At 42.2% G+C, this 14,477-nt stretch overlaps 1 protein-coding gene across 5 annotated transcripts; it reads left to right on the top strand.

Annotated features, from left to right (window-relative positions):
* Positions 1 to 26: 26 nt before the first annotated feature.
* On the top strand, positions 27 to 13,690 carry LOC138799175 (zinc finger protein 271-like). Of its 5 annotated transcripts, none has more exons than XM_069980022.1 (7): positions 27 to 122; positions 3,688 to 4,385; positions 5,406 to 6,023; positions 8,208 to 8,774; positions 9,623 to 10,093; positions 11,239 to 11,526; positions 12,843 to 13,689. In XM_069980022.1, the coding sequence occupies exons 2-7, from the start codon at positions 3,797 to 3,799 to the stop codon at positions 13,346 to 13,348; spliced, it is 3,039 nt and encodes a 1,012-aa protein (XP_069836123.1). In that variant the 5' UTR covers positions 27 to 122; positions 3,688 to 3,796; the 3' UTR covers positions 13,349 to 13,689. The 5 variants fall into 5 exon arrangements, with proteins under 5 accessions (XP_069836123.1, XP_069836162.1, XP_069836151.1 ...); XM_069980050.1 differs by lacking the exon at positions 27 to 122 and adding an exon at positions 126 to 146; XM_069980031.1 differs by lacking the exon at positions 27 to 122 and adding an exon at positions 129 to 168.
* The last annotated feature ends 787 nt before the right edge of the window (positions 13,691 to 14,477 follow it).

Below are 14,477 nucleotides of genomic sequence, written 5' to 3'. Positions count from 1 at the left end.
TCATGTGGTCTGGTCATGCACAGCTAAACTACAACTCCCAGCAGCCCTCACTGTAAAACCCGGAAGGGAAAAGTCCTGCAACTGAGGTCGCGTAGAAAAGCTGCTGCAGTAGAGAGCTCGAGGTGTGTAGTCACTGCGTGTCTGTTGTAAGTGTAACAGCGGCTCAGTGTAGGTATAAGATAGCGCTTATCATCTATATAGACAGCACAGGATTGTTTTACTGCTGACATTGTATGATAGAACATACAGGAGTGCAGTGTATAGGGGAGAAGCTGCAGCAAGTACATAGGTATCCTGGAGACAATGCCTATTTAAAGGGATATTCCAGAGTTAGGTAGAAAACTTAAAGGAAGACTACAGGAGCACTATGCAGGCAGTTACATGTGTACAATTACAGGGGGTACGAAAAGTATTCAGACCCCTTTAACCCTTAGAGGACCGGGCCAATTTAAATTTTTGCATTTGCCACAGCACTTGCATTTTATCACCTAGAAACCCACATGAGCCCTTATTTTTGCGTTACTAATTGTACTTTGCAATGACAGGCTGATTTTTTACATAAAGTACACTGCGAAACCAGAAAAAAATTCAATGTGTGGTGAAATTGAAAAAAAAAAATGCATTTCTTTTATTTGGAGGGTATTTATTCTACGCCATTCGCCCTGGGGTAAAACTGACTTGTTATATATGGTCCTCAAGTCGTTACGATTACAATGATATGTAACATGTATAACTTTTATATTATCTGATGGCCTGTAAAAAATTCAAACCATTGTTAACAAATATATGTCCCATAAAACCGCTCCATTCCCAGGCTTATAACGCTTTTATCCTTTGGTCTATGGGGCTGTGTGAGGTGTCATTTTTTTGCGTCATGATGTGTTCTTTCTATTGGTACCTTGATTGTGCATATACAACTTTTTGATTGCTTTTTATAAAAATTTTTCTGGATTTGATGTGTCCAAAAATGATCTCCGCCACTAGACACCAGGAAACGGCTGCATCAGGTAGTCGGATGCAGCTGTCATCTTTGACAGCGGCATCCGATTATTTAATTAGCGGGCGCGGCGATCGGACCATGCCTGCTAATAGACGCGGTTTCGGGCTACATGCGGCACCCGGGACCGCGGCACCGCTCTGAACACCTGTGGGCGACCCTGGAGGTAAGGTCCAGGGTCTCCTTAAGGTAAAATGTTTCACTCTTTGTTTCATTGCAGCCATTTTGTAAGTTCAAAAAAAGTTCATTTTGTGCTCATTAATATACGCTCTGTGCCCCATCTTGACAGAAAGAAACTGAAATGTAGATATTTTTGCAAATTTATTAAACAAGAAAAACTGAAATATTACATGGTCATAAGTGTTCCGACCATCTGCTGTGACACTCCTATTTACCTCACATGCTGTCCTTCTGACCCTCCTTGAGATGGTTCTATGCTTTGGAGTCCAACTGTGTTTAAAGTAACTGTACCACCAGGCCCTGGCTAAAGCACTGAAGGCAGGCCGACCCACCCTTAGTGGGAAGAAACCCCAGCCCCTCCATGACGTGACTCCATTAGAAGAAATGGAACCCTATCATAGAGGCAAAATACAAAAGGTGCAACAGCAACCCACAGTTGCAAGGGCCTACCATATATACTCCTCCCAGCGTTTGTTTGATCAAATAGTTTGCTAAGATCCTCACTTTTCTAAAAAAAAAATAATTATATTTTAATTTTTAATATCTACAGAGCAGGTGTTTACCATGTTTACGCTGAGAGGAGTATATATGGTAGGCCCTTGCACCTGTGGGTTGTTGTTGCACCTTTTGTTTTTTGTCTGTACTTAAGCCACAAGCAGCGTGCAACCTGCAGTATGAACAGAGTCATAGATGTGCTGCCAAAATTTCCCTTTTTCACCCTATCATGGAGGGGCTAGGGTTTCCTTCCACTAAGGGTGGGTCGGCCCGCCTCCAGTGCTTCAGCCTGGGCCTGGTGGTACAGTCACTTTAACCTGATTGGACTCACGGTACATGTCAGAGCGTATGAGAATCATGAGGTCTAAGGAAGGGCTCAAGGAGCTTAGAGACAGAATTGTGGCAAGACGCAGATCTGGCCAAGGTTTCCAAGAGCATGGTGGCCTCCATAATCCTTAAATGGAAGAAGTTTGGAACAACCACAACTCTTCCTCAACCTGGCCATCCAGCCAAACTAAGCAATCATCATTGAAAAGCTTTGGTGAGAGAGGTAAAGAAGAACCCCCAAGATCACTGTATCGGAGCTCAAGAGATGCAGTTGGGAGATGGGAGAAATTTCCACAAAGTCAACTACCACTGCAGCCTCCATCAGTCAGGGCCTTATGGCAGATGTGCTGACAGAACCCTCTCCTCAGTGCAAGACATATGAAAGCCTGCATACAGTTTGCCAAAAAACACATGACTTCTAGACTATGAGAAATAAGATTCTCTGGTCTGATGAGACGAAGATTGAACTGTTTGGTGTTGATTCTAAGCGGTATGTGTGGAGAAAACCAGGCACTGTTCACCACCTGCCCAATAGTGACATATTGTGGTAGCAGCATCATGCTATGGGGGTGTTTTTCAACTGAAGGGACAGGACGACTGGTTGCAATTGAAGGAAAGAGGATTTCTGCCAAATACAGAGATATCCCAGATGAAAACCTCTTTTCGAGTGCTCTGGACCTAAGACTGGGCCGAAGGTTCATCTTCCAGCAAGACAATGACGATAAGCACACAGCTAAAATAACAAAGCAGTGTCTTCAGAACATCGCTGTGACCATTCCTGACTGGCCCAGCCAGAGTCCCAACCTAAGCCCAATTGAGCATCTCTGGAGAGAACTGAGAATGGCTGTCCACCAACGTTCACCATCCAGCCTGAGGGAACTGGAGAGGATCTGCAAGGAAGAATGGCAGAGGATCCCCAAGTCCAGGTTTGAAAAACTTGTTACATCGTTCCCAAGAAGACTCATAGCTATACTAGCTCAAAAGGGTGCTTATACTCAATACTGAGTAAAGAGTCTGAATATTTATGACCATGTGATATTTTAGATTTTCTTGCTTAATACATTTGCAAAAATATCCACATTCGTTTTTTTCTGTCAAGATGGGGTGCAGAGGGTACATTAATGAGCAAAAAATTAACTTTTTGGAAATGGCTGCAATGAAACAGAGTAAAAAATGTAAAGGGGTCTGCATACTTTATGTACCCTTTGTATCTTTATTTGTCATACTCTTGTTTCTTCTGAGCACAGGAGTGGGAGGCAGCCCGTTTGGGTAGCAGACCACATTTCCCATCATTCATTACTAACAAGTATAATAGTTTGCCACACCCATATTGAAGAAGTAATAGGTCATTCTCTGCCAAATAAGCAACCACTGCCCTGTGCTATAGGGTCGGTAATTGCCTATTAATCTGCTGATCAGGCAAAGATTATTGCTTGTCGGCCACACATCCTCACCTGTCATCGAGGGTATACAGCTGACAAATGATGGCAGCAAAGAGCCGCTCCAATGATCTAGCAATATATGTCCTTTAATATAAGTAGAGATTGTACTATATCAAAAGTCTCAGGAAACCTTTTTGAACATGTAAAAGTTGAGTCATTTTGTGCAGAGAAAAAAACTCATACAATTGATAATGTCTTATTATTTTTATTATTCTAATATAACAATATGTTATACTCTTTCCACAGAAGAATATTCTACATACCAAGCTAAAAATGAACAACGGAGAGGCAAAGTACTGGCAATGGAAAGTGGTAAGCTTACTACTGTAGGCCAAACCACTGGAGGTATCCGGAAATGGATAGAGATAAGGCAGATACTGTACAAGAAAGGGAAGGGAAATGTGAAAATGTGGCCAACACTAGGAAGCAGAAGACTGGGAATAGTAAGAAACAGTACAGTGGACAGAAACTATGTCAATGTATGGACTGTGGGAAAAGCTTCACCCGGAAGTCGTCCCTTCTTGTGCACCAGAGAATACACACTGGCGAGAAGTCCTTCATGTGTTCGGAGTGTGGTAAAAGGTTTGGCCTGAAGTCTTCTATGGTCCGACACATGAAGACTCACACTCCAAAGACGCTAAAAACCTGCCCTGACTGTGGCAAATCTTTCAGTCATTTTTCTAGTCTTTTCCAGCACCAGAAAGTTCATAGGAAAGAAAGATTTTACAAAGGTCCATACCGTGAGAAAAGCTTTACACAGGCATCACAGTTATCAGTTCATCAAAGACTACACAATCAAAGGATTCTGCCTGAAAGGGTTGATTGGGAGCAAAATGTGTATAACGTGGACAGACTCCACACCCAGAAGAATGTTGTATGCCTGGAGTGTGGAAAAAACTTTAAAGAGCAACGATCTCTTGTGAGACATCAGCGAATTCATGAAGGTAAAGAAGAATAATATATTATGGCTGGTTAGGAATTCAGCAGGTCAAACTGTAGAGGAAAGCAAAAAATTATCAATGCGTTCTGCAGAAATACAAATGTTAGAACCTTGTATACTCTCCCATAAAGCTCACCTTAAAAGAGTTATTAGAAAAACTAGGATTTTACTGTTCAGGGCTTTAGCCGGCAGTGTTATATTTAGCTGGTCTCCCTGAGATCAGTGATCTGTTTCCCGTACGGCTCTACTTGGCATTGCTCCCACCTAGCCAGAATCCTGCTTCACACTGATGAGGGGAAACACCACTAAACAGCTGTATGTGGATGGATACCAGGCCTTGGTTTTTCCCTTTCCATTACATTGACTTATAGGGCCACTTAGTATGATGGTTTTGGTGGCTTCACTACAGGAGCCACCCCATGGCTGGGTCCTTCCCGGAGAGATATCTGCCTAGTCCTATGTTGTGAGACTCTTAAATGAAGCTCCACAGGCTCTTCTTTTGCATATTCATATTCCCAGGGGGCAATGCACCTAGGATTTCACAGTATTGAGTGCTTTAGCCAGCAGCCGACAGTGTTATCTTTGGGTGGTCTCAGCGATCTGTTTCTCGTACGGTTCTTGCAAAAACAGTACCACTCTTAGGGGGGGTCATTTATCATTATTGCTCCCCTTGTGTACGCCAGGGAGAAGACGCAGATGTGCCCTTTCTCCCTGGTGTACGCTCCGCTTGCATAATGGGGGAGCAGGTAGGGGGCACGGCGAGGTGAGGAGTTGTGGCCTCCTCCCGCGCCTCATTTATCTTGATTTACGTCTGTTTGCAGGCACAAATCATGATACAAATCTACATCTGCTGGAAGCAGGTGTAGTTTTGTTGCACAGGGCTGGCCACATTTACTAAGAGTGAATACGGCCGGGAAAAAGGGGGAGGGAAGTAATTTATGACCGACGTACATGTTAGCCAGCCTTAATAAATGCCCCCTAAGTGTGACCTTTTATTTGTTGCTCTTTCCTTTTTTTGCATTAGAATCCACTTCTACTACTACTACTGTCTCCACTGCCAGAAATGATGGATTTGCCTGTGACATATCCTTTCATGTAAATGAAAATTGCAATACATCAAAATCCTCTGTAAACCTTTTAGAACAGTTAAATGCTGGGTCCTTTTGGGCTAAGAAGGAAACTCATGAAGTAGAAAAACGTTTTCTGTGTATTGAATGTGGAAAAAGCTTCACACGGAAATCATCCCTTATTGTACACCAGAGAATACACACAGGGGAGAAACAGTTTATGTGCTCAGAATGTGGCAAGAGGTTTGGCCTGAAGTCTTCTATGGTCAGACACATGAAAACTCACTCTACAGCAATACTTTCCCAGCAGCAGAAGATCCACAATAAGAAGAAACCCTATAAATGTCTGCAGTGTGAGAAAAGCTTCTCCAGAGCTTTACAGTTAGTAGCTCATGAGCGAAACCACCAAGTAGAAGTGTTCTATCCAAAACCAGAACCAGAAGGCCCTGATCTTCGAAGCAGCGAGATTGACCAGGTTAAAGATATAAACACGGAAGTATCCCATATATGCCTTGAATGTGGAAAGTGCTTCAGACAGCAAACTACATTTATAAGACACCAGCGAATACATAAAGGTTAAGTTATTTTTTAAGAATATTCTAGTAAAAGAAATGTTTGATATGTAGGGATTTACAGTAAATAAAAGTGAAAGTTTTGTACAGAGAATATTCTTATCACCCACTGGGACTAGAGATGAGCGAACCCGCCGGATTTCTGGTTCGTATGAACCAGAACTATTGGCTTCTGATTCCCGCTGTCTGCAGGCTCCATGCAGCGGGTGGATACAACCTAAGGACCACCTGGAATACAGCCTGGGATACAGCCTATCCCATAGGCTGTATCCCAGTTTTCCAGGTGGTCCTCCGGCTGTATCCACCCGCTGCATGGAGCCTGCAGACAGCGGGAATCAGACCCCGAGAGTTCTGGTTCATGCGAACCAGAAATCCGGCGGGTTCGCTCATCTCTAACTGGGACCTGGGACTAATTTGAAAGAATCCACCTGTTTATATCAGTTTGTAGCCTTCGGTGGACTGATTACAACAGTGTTATTATTCTGTATCTACGCTCCCCCTATCTACGCGGTAACTTTCCTTCAGAATGGGCTGCGAATCTTGTGAGATTACATCCCCTGCGCCTCCTGAGTTTAAAGGGGTATTCTGCAAAGATGTTTCTAAAACTGTAGCTGTCCTAAAGTTATACAGTTTTAGGCTATGTTTCCAAACAGTATTTTTGCTCAGTATTTTTCAACCAAAACCAGGAGTGGATTGAATACACAGAAAGGCTATGTTCACACACTGTTAAAATGATGGCTGTTTTTAGTGGATGGAAGCCATATAACGGCAAATAATGTCCATTATTTTAAAACAACTGCAGTTATGTGCCGTTCAGTGACGTCCATTCACTAAAAATGTCCGTCATTTCAACAGTGTGTGAACATAGCCTTTCTGTGTTTTCAACCTACTCCTGGTTTTGGTTGAAAAATACTTAACCAAAATACTGTGTGTGAACATAGCCTAGTCATCTACCTTTACTAAAGGGGTCAAGGTTTTCCTAGATTTGTGGCTGTGGGTCCCCAGCCAGAAGCTTTGTAATACAAAGAACTTCGACACATTCTTACTGCATCCCTTTATTGTTTGTGTTAAGAAGTCAAAAAAACAGGAGAATAAAGAGGTTTAGCTTGCTTCGTGCCAGCATGCCAAGAAACATCCCTATGACCTGCCTCCTGACTTCCCTTCACTCCCCTTTACCCTATTACCACTCTCCAGCCATGTCACATAACCATGTAATTGCACCTTGCTGGAGTTGATGATCTGTTGCTAGTTTCTACATCTTGGACATAAGGGCCGTATAACACGTCCCAACATTTGCTTTAAGCCAGCAACAATCTATTAGATCAGCCCTCGCTTACAGAGCCTATTACATGGCTCATGCAGCAAAGGCTGCACGGGCATCATTAATGATATCCGTGTAGCCCTTGCTTTGTATACAAAGATTACCTCTCCACGCTCCTTGGTGTCTTCATGCCTGTTCCCCACTCTCCGCAGCTGCCGCGAAAGCAACTAAACCCGTCTGTGCAGTAAAAAAAGCTGCTCAGCCAATCACTGGCCGAGACAGGACAGCGTTGTGGCTGAGCAGCCTGTCACTTCAGAGACCGCTTCAGCGATAGCTGTGGTGAGTGGAGAATAGGAGGGAGGGCACAGCGGAGCATAAACAGTTACATTTTCTGTATACTTTTCTATATACTTTCATCAGCGATTGCCTGCACACCTCCTATTACACAGAGTGATGCGAGGTCAGCGGATGATAATTTTTAAACCTGCTGAAAGACAATGATCAGCCGATAATCAGCTCCTTGGCTGATTGCTGTCTTTGTTACGCAGGGCAATATCTGCCCGATTCTACCTGATTAGGCAGATAATCGCCCCATGTAATAGGACCCTTAGTGTTCCTGCATTTAGAAGCTCCCAGGTGCATGCGCTGTGGAAACTTCACATAGATTTCATATACAATTTTCTCAACATTATTTTCGCCAAATTGGCAACAAGAAACCTTAGAAGAAAGGGTATTTCTAAATGTTGGCTGATTTTGCTCCTGCCAAGCTTTGATGTCTATTTTTTTTTGCAAAGGTATATTTAGCACATAAACAATAATGGCATGTTAAAATACGTAAAAATGTGTGTGTTGCATACATTGTGTGTACATATGTAAATTTACATTGGCATTCAATACTAAAGGCAATGTTTTTGTTGTGCCATTAGGTAAATGTTATCTATATAAATCCCAGAAAGGAAAAAACTGTAGTAATTCAGTTAATAAAGATGACCTGGAAGCACCCAAGCAAGAATACCCTGGCGTCACAGAGAAATCCAGTCCAGGCCTAGATAACAGTTATATGGTCAGTAAGTTTACAGATAATACAGACTCAAAAACCAGCAAGGAGGCAAAGGGCTTCTTGTGTATGGACTGTGGGAAAAGCTTTACAAGGAAGTCCTCCCTTATTGTACATCAGAGAACACACACAGGAGAGAAGCTTTTCATGTGCACAGATTGTGGTAAAAGATTTAGCCTGAAGTCCTCATTGGTCAGACACATGAGAACGCATTCCCCCAAAATCCTCAATATCTGTTCAGATTGTGGCAAGTGCTTTAGTCGCTACTCCAGCCTTTTCCAGCATCAGAAGGTCCACAGGAGAGAGAAACCCTATAAATGTCCTTACTGTGAAAAAAGCTTCTACCGAGCGTCACAACTTCTGTTTCATCAGCGAACACATAAAGTAGAGAAATCCAATCCCACATCGGAGGCTGCAGAACATATAGATGATCAAGGTAAATTGAACTGTTATGGAAGCTCTTGTTTGCTCCTCGTTCCCCGCTCACTGCCGCTGCTATTCTACGCAGCGGCAGCGAGCGGGTGACTACAGAAGCAGCTGCGGGGAGGGGCGGGGGGCTGCCCGGGTGATCGCTAGATCGTCCGGGCCACCCATAGGATATAGAAGTATATACTGCTATATGTCATTTTTCTTTCAACATGTTAAAAGACAAACGACTTCAATGATCGTTGCCTCCTATTCCACGGGAGGATTATTGGCCGTAAGGGCCGAATACGGCCGATAATCGTCCCGTGGAATAGGGCCTTACTGCGCAGAGGAGCAGCATGTATGCTAGGAATGCCAGAAACACTTCCCAGACAAGCTGATCTATTGATCAGACACTGCACTTCACATATTAGTCATTGCTGTTATAGCATTTTAGATAAAAGAACTATTATTTCTTGTAAAGTTAATATAAGAACACACAGATATCTGACAGACTATAAACAGAGATCAGGTCATAAAGGAAAGCCTGAGATTTCTCTCTTTTCAAATCCATTCCTGGCTTTGGCTTCAAATATCTAAAGATATCTGTGTGTAATAGGGCCCTAATACCTTGTTCTGTCAGACTTGGGATTATCATCATGATCAACCATTCATGGGATTGACCAGGGTGCAACTGGAGGAATATGTGGTCAGCCACAACTATTCCAACTTTATCAGCTGTTCACAGAGTGTTCAAGAAGCAGGTTAGCTTCTGAAACTTCAAGCAAATAAAGCCAACCTGGCAATTGACTGAGCTGTAGGTAAAAGGACCTGTCAGTGTACATAATTGAAGCTGAGAATATTCTTTTTCCTTTTCAGGTAACATTGAATCCTCCAGTTATACAGATGTGGAGCACAATAGAAATTCTAATATTCCACATTTCGGTGCAGAAACCAATTGCTATTCATCAGAAATCAACTTGAAAAAATATAAGTCACAAGACATTATTTGTAATGCATCATCAAAAGTAACTGAGACAGTGGTGAAACATGAAAGTACAATAGATAAGTCTATTTGTAAGACTAGATTGTCTAGCAGAGGAAGAGCTTACCACTGTATCCAGTGCGGGAAAAACTTTACCCGGAAGTCTTCTCTCATTGTCCATCAGAGAATACACACAGGAGAAAAACTTTTTACATGCACAGACTGTGGGAAGAGATTTGGCTTTAAGTCCTCTTTGATCAGGCATCTGAAGACACACACTGGGCAGATGTTCAATGTCTGTTCAGAATGTGGCATATATTTCAGTCGGTACTGCGATCTGTTATTACACTTAGAAAATCATATGGGTAAGTGACCTTATGTGGTAAAATGCTTGTTAGTTGGTTAGTGCTCCCAGGATGCAAGATGCCTGACAATTGCTAAGAGTGGGAAAATCGGTTGAAATGTTAAAGCAGATGGTAGCAGGTAGCAGACAGATGCAAGGAGACACCAAAGACAGAACAGCAAGAAGGGTTCTTAAACTTAAAGTGCACCTCCAAAACTTGGCTCCCTTAGATCCAGCATGGAGAAAATTCAATGCTGGTTGGTAGAATTGCTGAAGTGACCATATGTCACCCAAAGGCTTCAGTGCATTAGACCATTTCTAATAAATAGGACTTGTGCATGGAACTCACAGGGCGATGGACAGTTGTCCATGGCAACCTGATAGCCCAGTGATGACTGGACCCGCCATTATCTGATGTGAAGATCAGGTGGAAGCTGAGCTTTGGAGGTACAGTGTAAGACATATCCAGAATCACAGATTGGACATATTTTATGTGAGCTAAGACTAACCATGGTCACAGAATTGACAAACTTCAAACAGGCCTGGAACTATGATTAGCGATGCAGAGAAGGCCAGTGAGCAGGCCCAGCCAAGATTGGATCAAAGCAAGTGATACTATTGGCCATTACAAGGAATACACAACACTAGTGTATCCAGAATACTTAAATAGTAGGACCATTAGCCAAACCAGAAAGATGAACAGAACTATTAATTCCATGTTCCCATGATGTCATGGACACACATGCCAAGCTACAAAAATGAAAAAAAAAATAATAATTCTGCCAATAGAGCAAAGATCATAGTGAATGGCTTATTGGCAGAGGGCCCTGCTAGTCACAAGAACAGGAGCCCTGTGTCCCACCACCCCTCTGGTCAATTTTAAGGGTCGTACAAACATAGCAAAGTACAATGCTAACTTTATCCATTGGTCAGTCCCTAACCTGTCAGACACCCATCACCTATCGTGTGCACGTGGATAGGTGATTAGCAGATTTTGTGGGAAAACCTATTAAAATAGGTGCACATTTTGATATTAGATAATTAGATAGTACTAGATAATAATTTAATCTAGATGGTCCTGTGTCTTTTTTTTTTTTAAATTTGCGGTGTTAATTTGTAAGCTGTGTTAATTTGTGCATGAGTTACCATGATCTTCATATCATTTAGGTCAGTTGCAGTTTACTGGCAATGCTGTATCAAAACTAGAGACAGGACATGAGCAGAGTCAAGTTACCATGCAGCAGCCTGTGACTGCCCAAAAAGTTGACATGACGGTGCCTTTAATGGAGCAACAAGACTCAGGCCAAGAGCAAAAGGACCAGGGGCCTTATATTACTGGAGAACTACTGCCTATTGCATCACCTCTAAAAGATTTTTTTGATCCACATTGTAAAGAAAAAATACAGGAAGGGTCACTGAATATAAAACAAGAGATGTCTGAAAATCTTTCTGCAGGTGAGTAACCGCTAATATAGTACCATGGAATGGAGACACTGACCACTGATGTACAGGCACCATAGAAACAAGCCACGGCTCAGACTTTATTTCTTAATAGGCCCTGATAAATGAAAGCTCTGATTTGTTTCTATGGACAAATCAGTCAGGTTTTTATTTATTCCCCTATTGTATGTATTTTAACAGTATATGGCTACATAAAAAACAGCTTAAATTTTATGTAGAGAATCGACGCTAATTGCAATGGAATCCGTTCTTTACTGCACTTTACATTGAAGTGAATGGCTAATTGATTTGCGACCACACCCGACGGTGCAAATAAATAGTAAAAAAAAGAACTTTCCTGTAGCCGATACAGAGGTATTGGCTGCAGGAACATCCTAAATGCAGCCCGGGGGCTGGCAGTTTAACAGCGTCCATTGCAAAATGACAGATAAGGGGCTTAAAACTGACCTCTGTGGAATTATACATTAATTGGCATTGATATATAAAGTTAATAATCTCTGAGAAAACCTTTAAACATTATACCCACAATAACAATTTTATACTATTGGCACTACATGTGCCACATATGCCAGTCCTGGGAAATAGATCCTGTCAGGAGAGAGTACTTAAAGGGGTTGCCTGGCAGATTGAAAAAAAATAGAATATTGCTGGGGCAGCGGAAAGCTAGAAAAGAAACTATACTTGCCTAACCTTGATCCCCACCTGGTCTCACTGCAGCTCCCATTGCTTCTGGTCCCCTGCTACTTGTTTCTTTAGCCTGCTTCTGAGACAAGAGATGGGATACTGCTGCAGCGAGTGGTTGGCTGAGTGGGCAGATCCTGCTGCTTCTGCTTATCTTAGAAGTGGAACAAAGACACAAGTGACGGGAGAATGGTAGCAGAAGAACAGGAGAAGCAGTAGAATTTGTGGGGGACCAGGGTTAGGTAAGTATAGATTTTTTTTTTATATTTTTCCCTATATTAATTTTACAATGCCAGACAACCCCTTTATTTTTTTTTTTTAAACAAGGTACAGACCATTATGTCACTTCACTTTGGAACATGTGGGCCATCGGTATTTGTTGATTTGTCATTTTTATTCTTTAATGGTGCGTTCACACCTACAGGATCTGCAGCTGATTTTCTGCAGCAGATTTCAGTTAAATAACTGAACACAGCATCAGATTTGATGCTGTGTTCAGTTATTTAACTGAAATCTGCTGCAGAAAATCAGCTGCAGATCCTGTAGGTGTGAACGCACCCTTAAAGAATTTACTTGTAAATTGCCAGTTAGTTTGGCTTCAGGGTTAATGTGAGTTTATCCTTTTGTAGATGGGGAGCCTGATAAAAGCCAGAAGAATGAAGATGTATGCACACATCCATGTCCTCTATACAGGCAAAATGAACTTAACATTTCAAAATCTTTCATTAAAGGATGTTCAGGGAAAACAGATGAAACTACCAACCATCCAGAGCAACCCATATTAAATGTGCTCAATAATCACAATTTAGAAGGCTCTGATAAACTAACAAGGAGATCACAGTCCACAGAAAAGCGCTTTTTGTGTTCAGAGTGTGGGAAAAACTTCACCAGGAAGTCGTCCCTTATTGTACACCAGAGAACACACACAGGGGAGAAGCTCTTCATGTGCACGGAATGTGGCAAGAGGTTTGGACTGAAGTCGTCTATGGTCAGGCACATGAGGATTCACAACACAGAGTATTTTAAATGCATGGCGTGTGAAAAAAACTTCAGGGACTATTCTAGGTTCTTAGAACATCAGAGAAGTCATTCGGGGGAGTTACCCTATACAGAACCCCAGCTATCTGTGCATTAGATTTCACATATATCAGCCTCTGTTAATGAAATTCACCTTTATTCAGCATATTGTTGAGTTGCGCTGCGGAATCTGTTGGTGCTATACAAATAAATATTATTATTATTGTGAAGACATTACAATGAGTTAATGGTACCAGTGATTTTGATGTGAATTAACAGCAAAAATATTCTGGTTCTTCCTACAGTTGTTCTGGAGTTTCTTCATGCACCACCACACAGCAGAACGCTGGCCTTTACTGCATTGCATTTAGAATAATGACCTGGGTTTCTGTTGGGTTCCACTCACAACTTTTTGTGGCAGTTGTACATTCATTGTTTTGAACTAAACCCAGGTGTAGGTCCAGCAGAATAGAATTCCTATGGGATCCACATCTGGCTTTGGATATAAAAAACTAAATGAAAAACTGCCACAAATAGCTATGTTTGTAACCTCCTCTTACTGTTCTCAGTAATTTTCATATTTCATGTTAGGCTGATTGGAGACTCACAATAACTAGAAGTAATTTCATCCTAATCTAAATACATTGATAGGATGGTAAGCTTTTATGTAAAGTAGCTGTGTCAACTTGTAGGATCTTTTTTACAGTGGTAGTATATGGCAAAATAAGTGGACCTTTTCTTGAGAGTTGTATGTGGAAGTGTCAAGCTTACAGTGGTATTCCCTTCTCAATAACTATATCTAAAACATTAGCTAATTAAATGTTAAGAGAGCTTGCAATTGGTTTTTAATACCTTTTTAGCTCTGGCTCCCTGCTAGGCCTTCTGATGTGTCTGATGTGTATACAGCTGTTGTCCAGGTTCCCGACCACCTCTGTGTTATCAGCAGTGGCCGGGCTGATGACTCTGCTTAGATCTGGGTGCACGCATCAGTGTGCATATAGGCTTCCCTGCTGCGCACCTTCTCTCTGCAGCAATCCATAACACTGACAACTTCCAGGCTGTGAAGCTGTCAGAGTTGGTGCAGCTGAGCTCAGCATAGAACAGCAGAGCACAAGCCAGAAGCGGTAAGCCAGCCCTAATACTGCTGGTGAAGCGGCCAATCACAGTGAAGGAGCCCGCCCATAAAACCTCCACCCTCTTCCCAGCCACTCATGCTTGAGTGCTGGGCTTTTCATTCAATTTCCTCA

The sequence above is a fragment of the Dendropsophus ebraccatus genome, chromosome 1, assembly GCF_027789765.1.
Source record: "Dendropsophus ebraccatus isolate aDenEbr1 chromosome 1, aDenEbr1.pat, whole genome shotgun sequence".
Lineage (NCBI taxonomy): Eukaryota > Metazoa > Chordata > Amphibia > Anura > Hylidae > Dendropsophus > Dendropsophus ebraccatus.
The sequence above is the reverse complement of the archived record's forward strand: the minus strand, read 5'-3'. Positions and strand labels throughout refer to the sequence as shown.

Coding starts and splice junctions, on each gene's coding strand:
- LOC138799175 (XM_069980022.1), top strand. CDS start 3,797: ATGGATAGAGATAAGGCAGATACTGTACAAGAAAGGGAAGGGAAATGT. Junction 8,775..9,622: donor AGAACATATAGATGATCAAG/GTAAATTGAACT, acceptor TTTCCTTTTCAG/GTAACATTGAATCCTCCAGT. Junction 10,094..11,238: donor ACACTTAGAAAATCATATGG/GTAAGTGACCTT, acceptor CATATCATTTAG/GTCAGTTGCAGTTTACTGGC.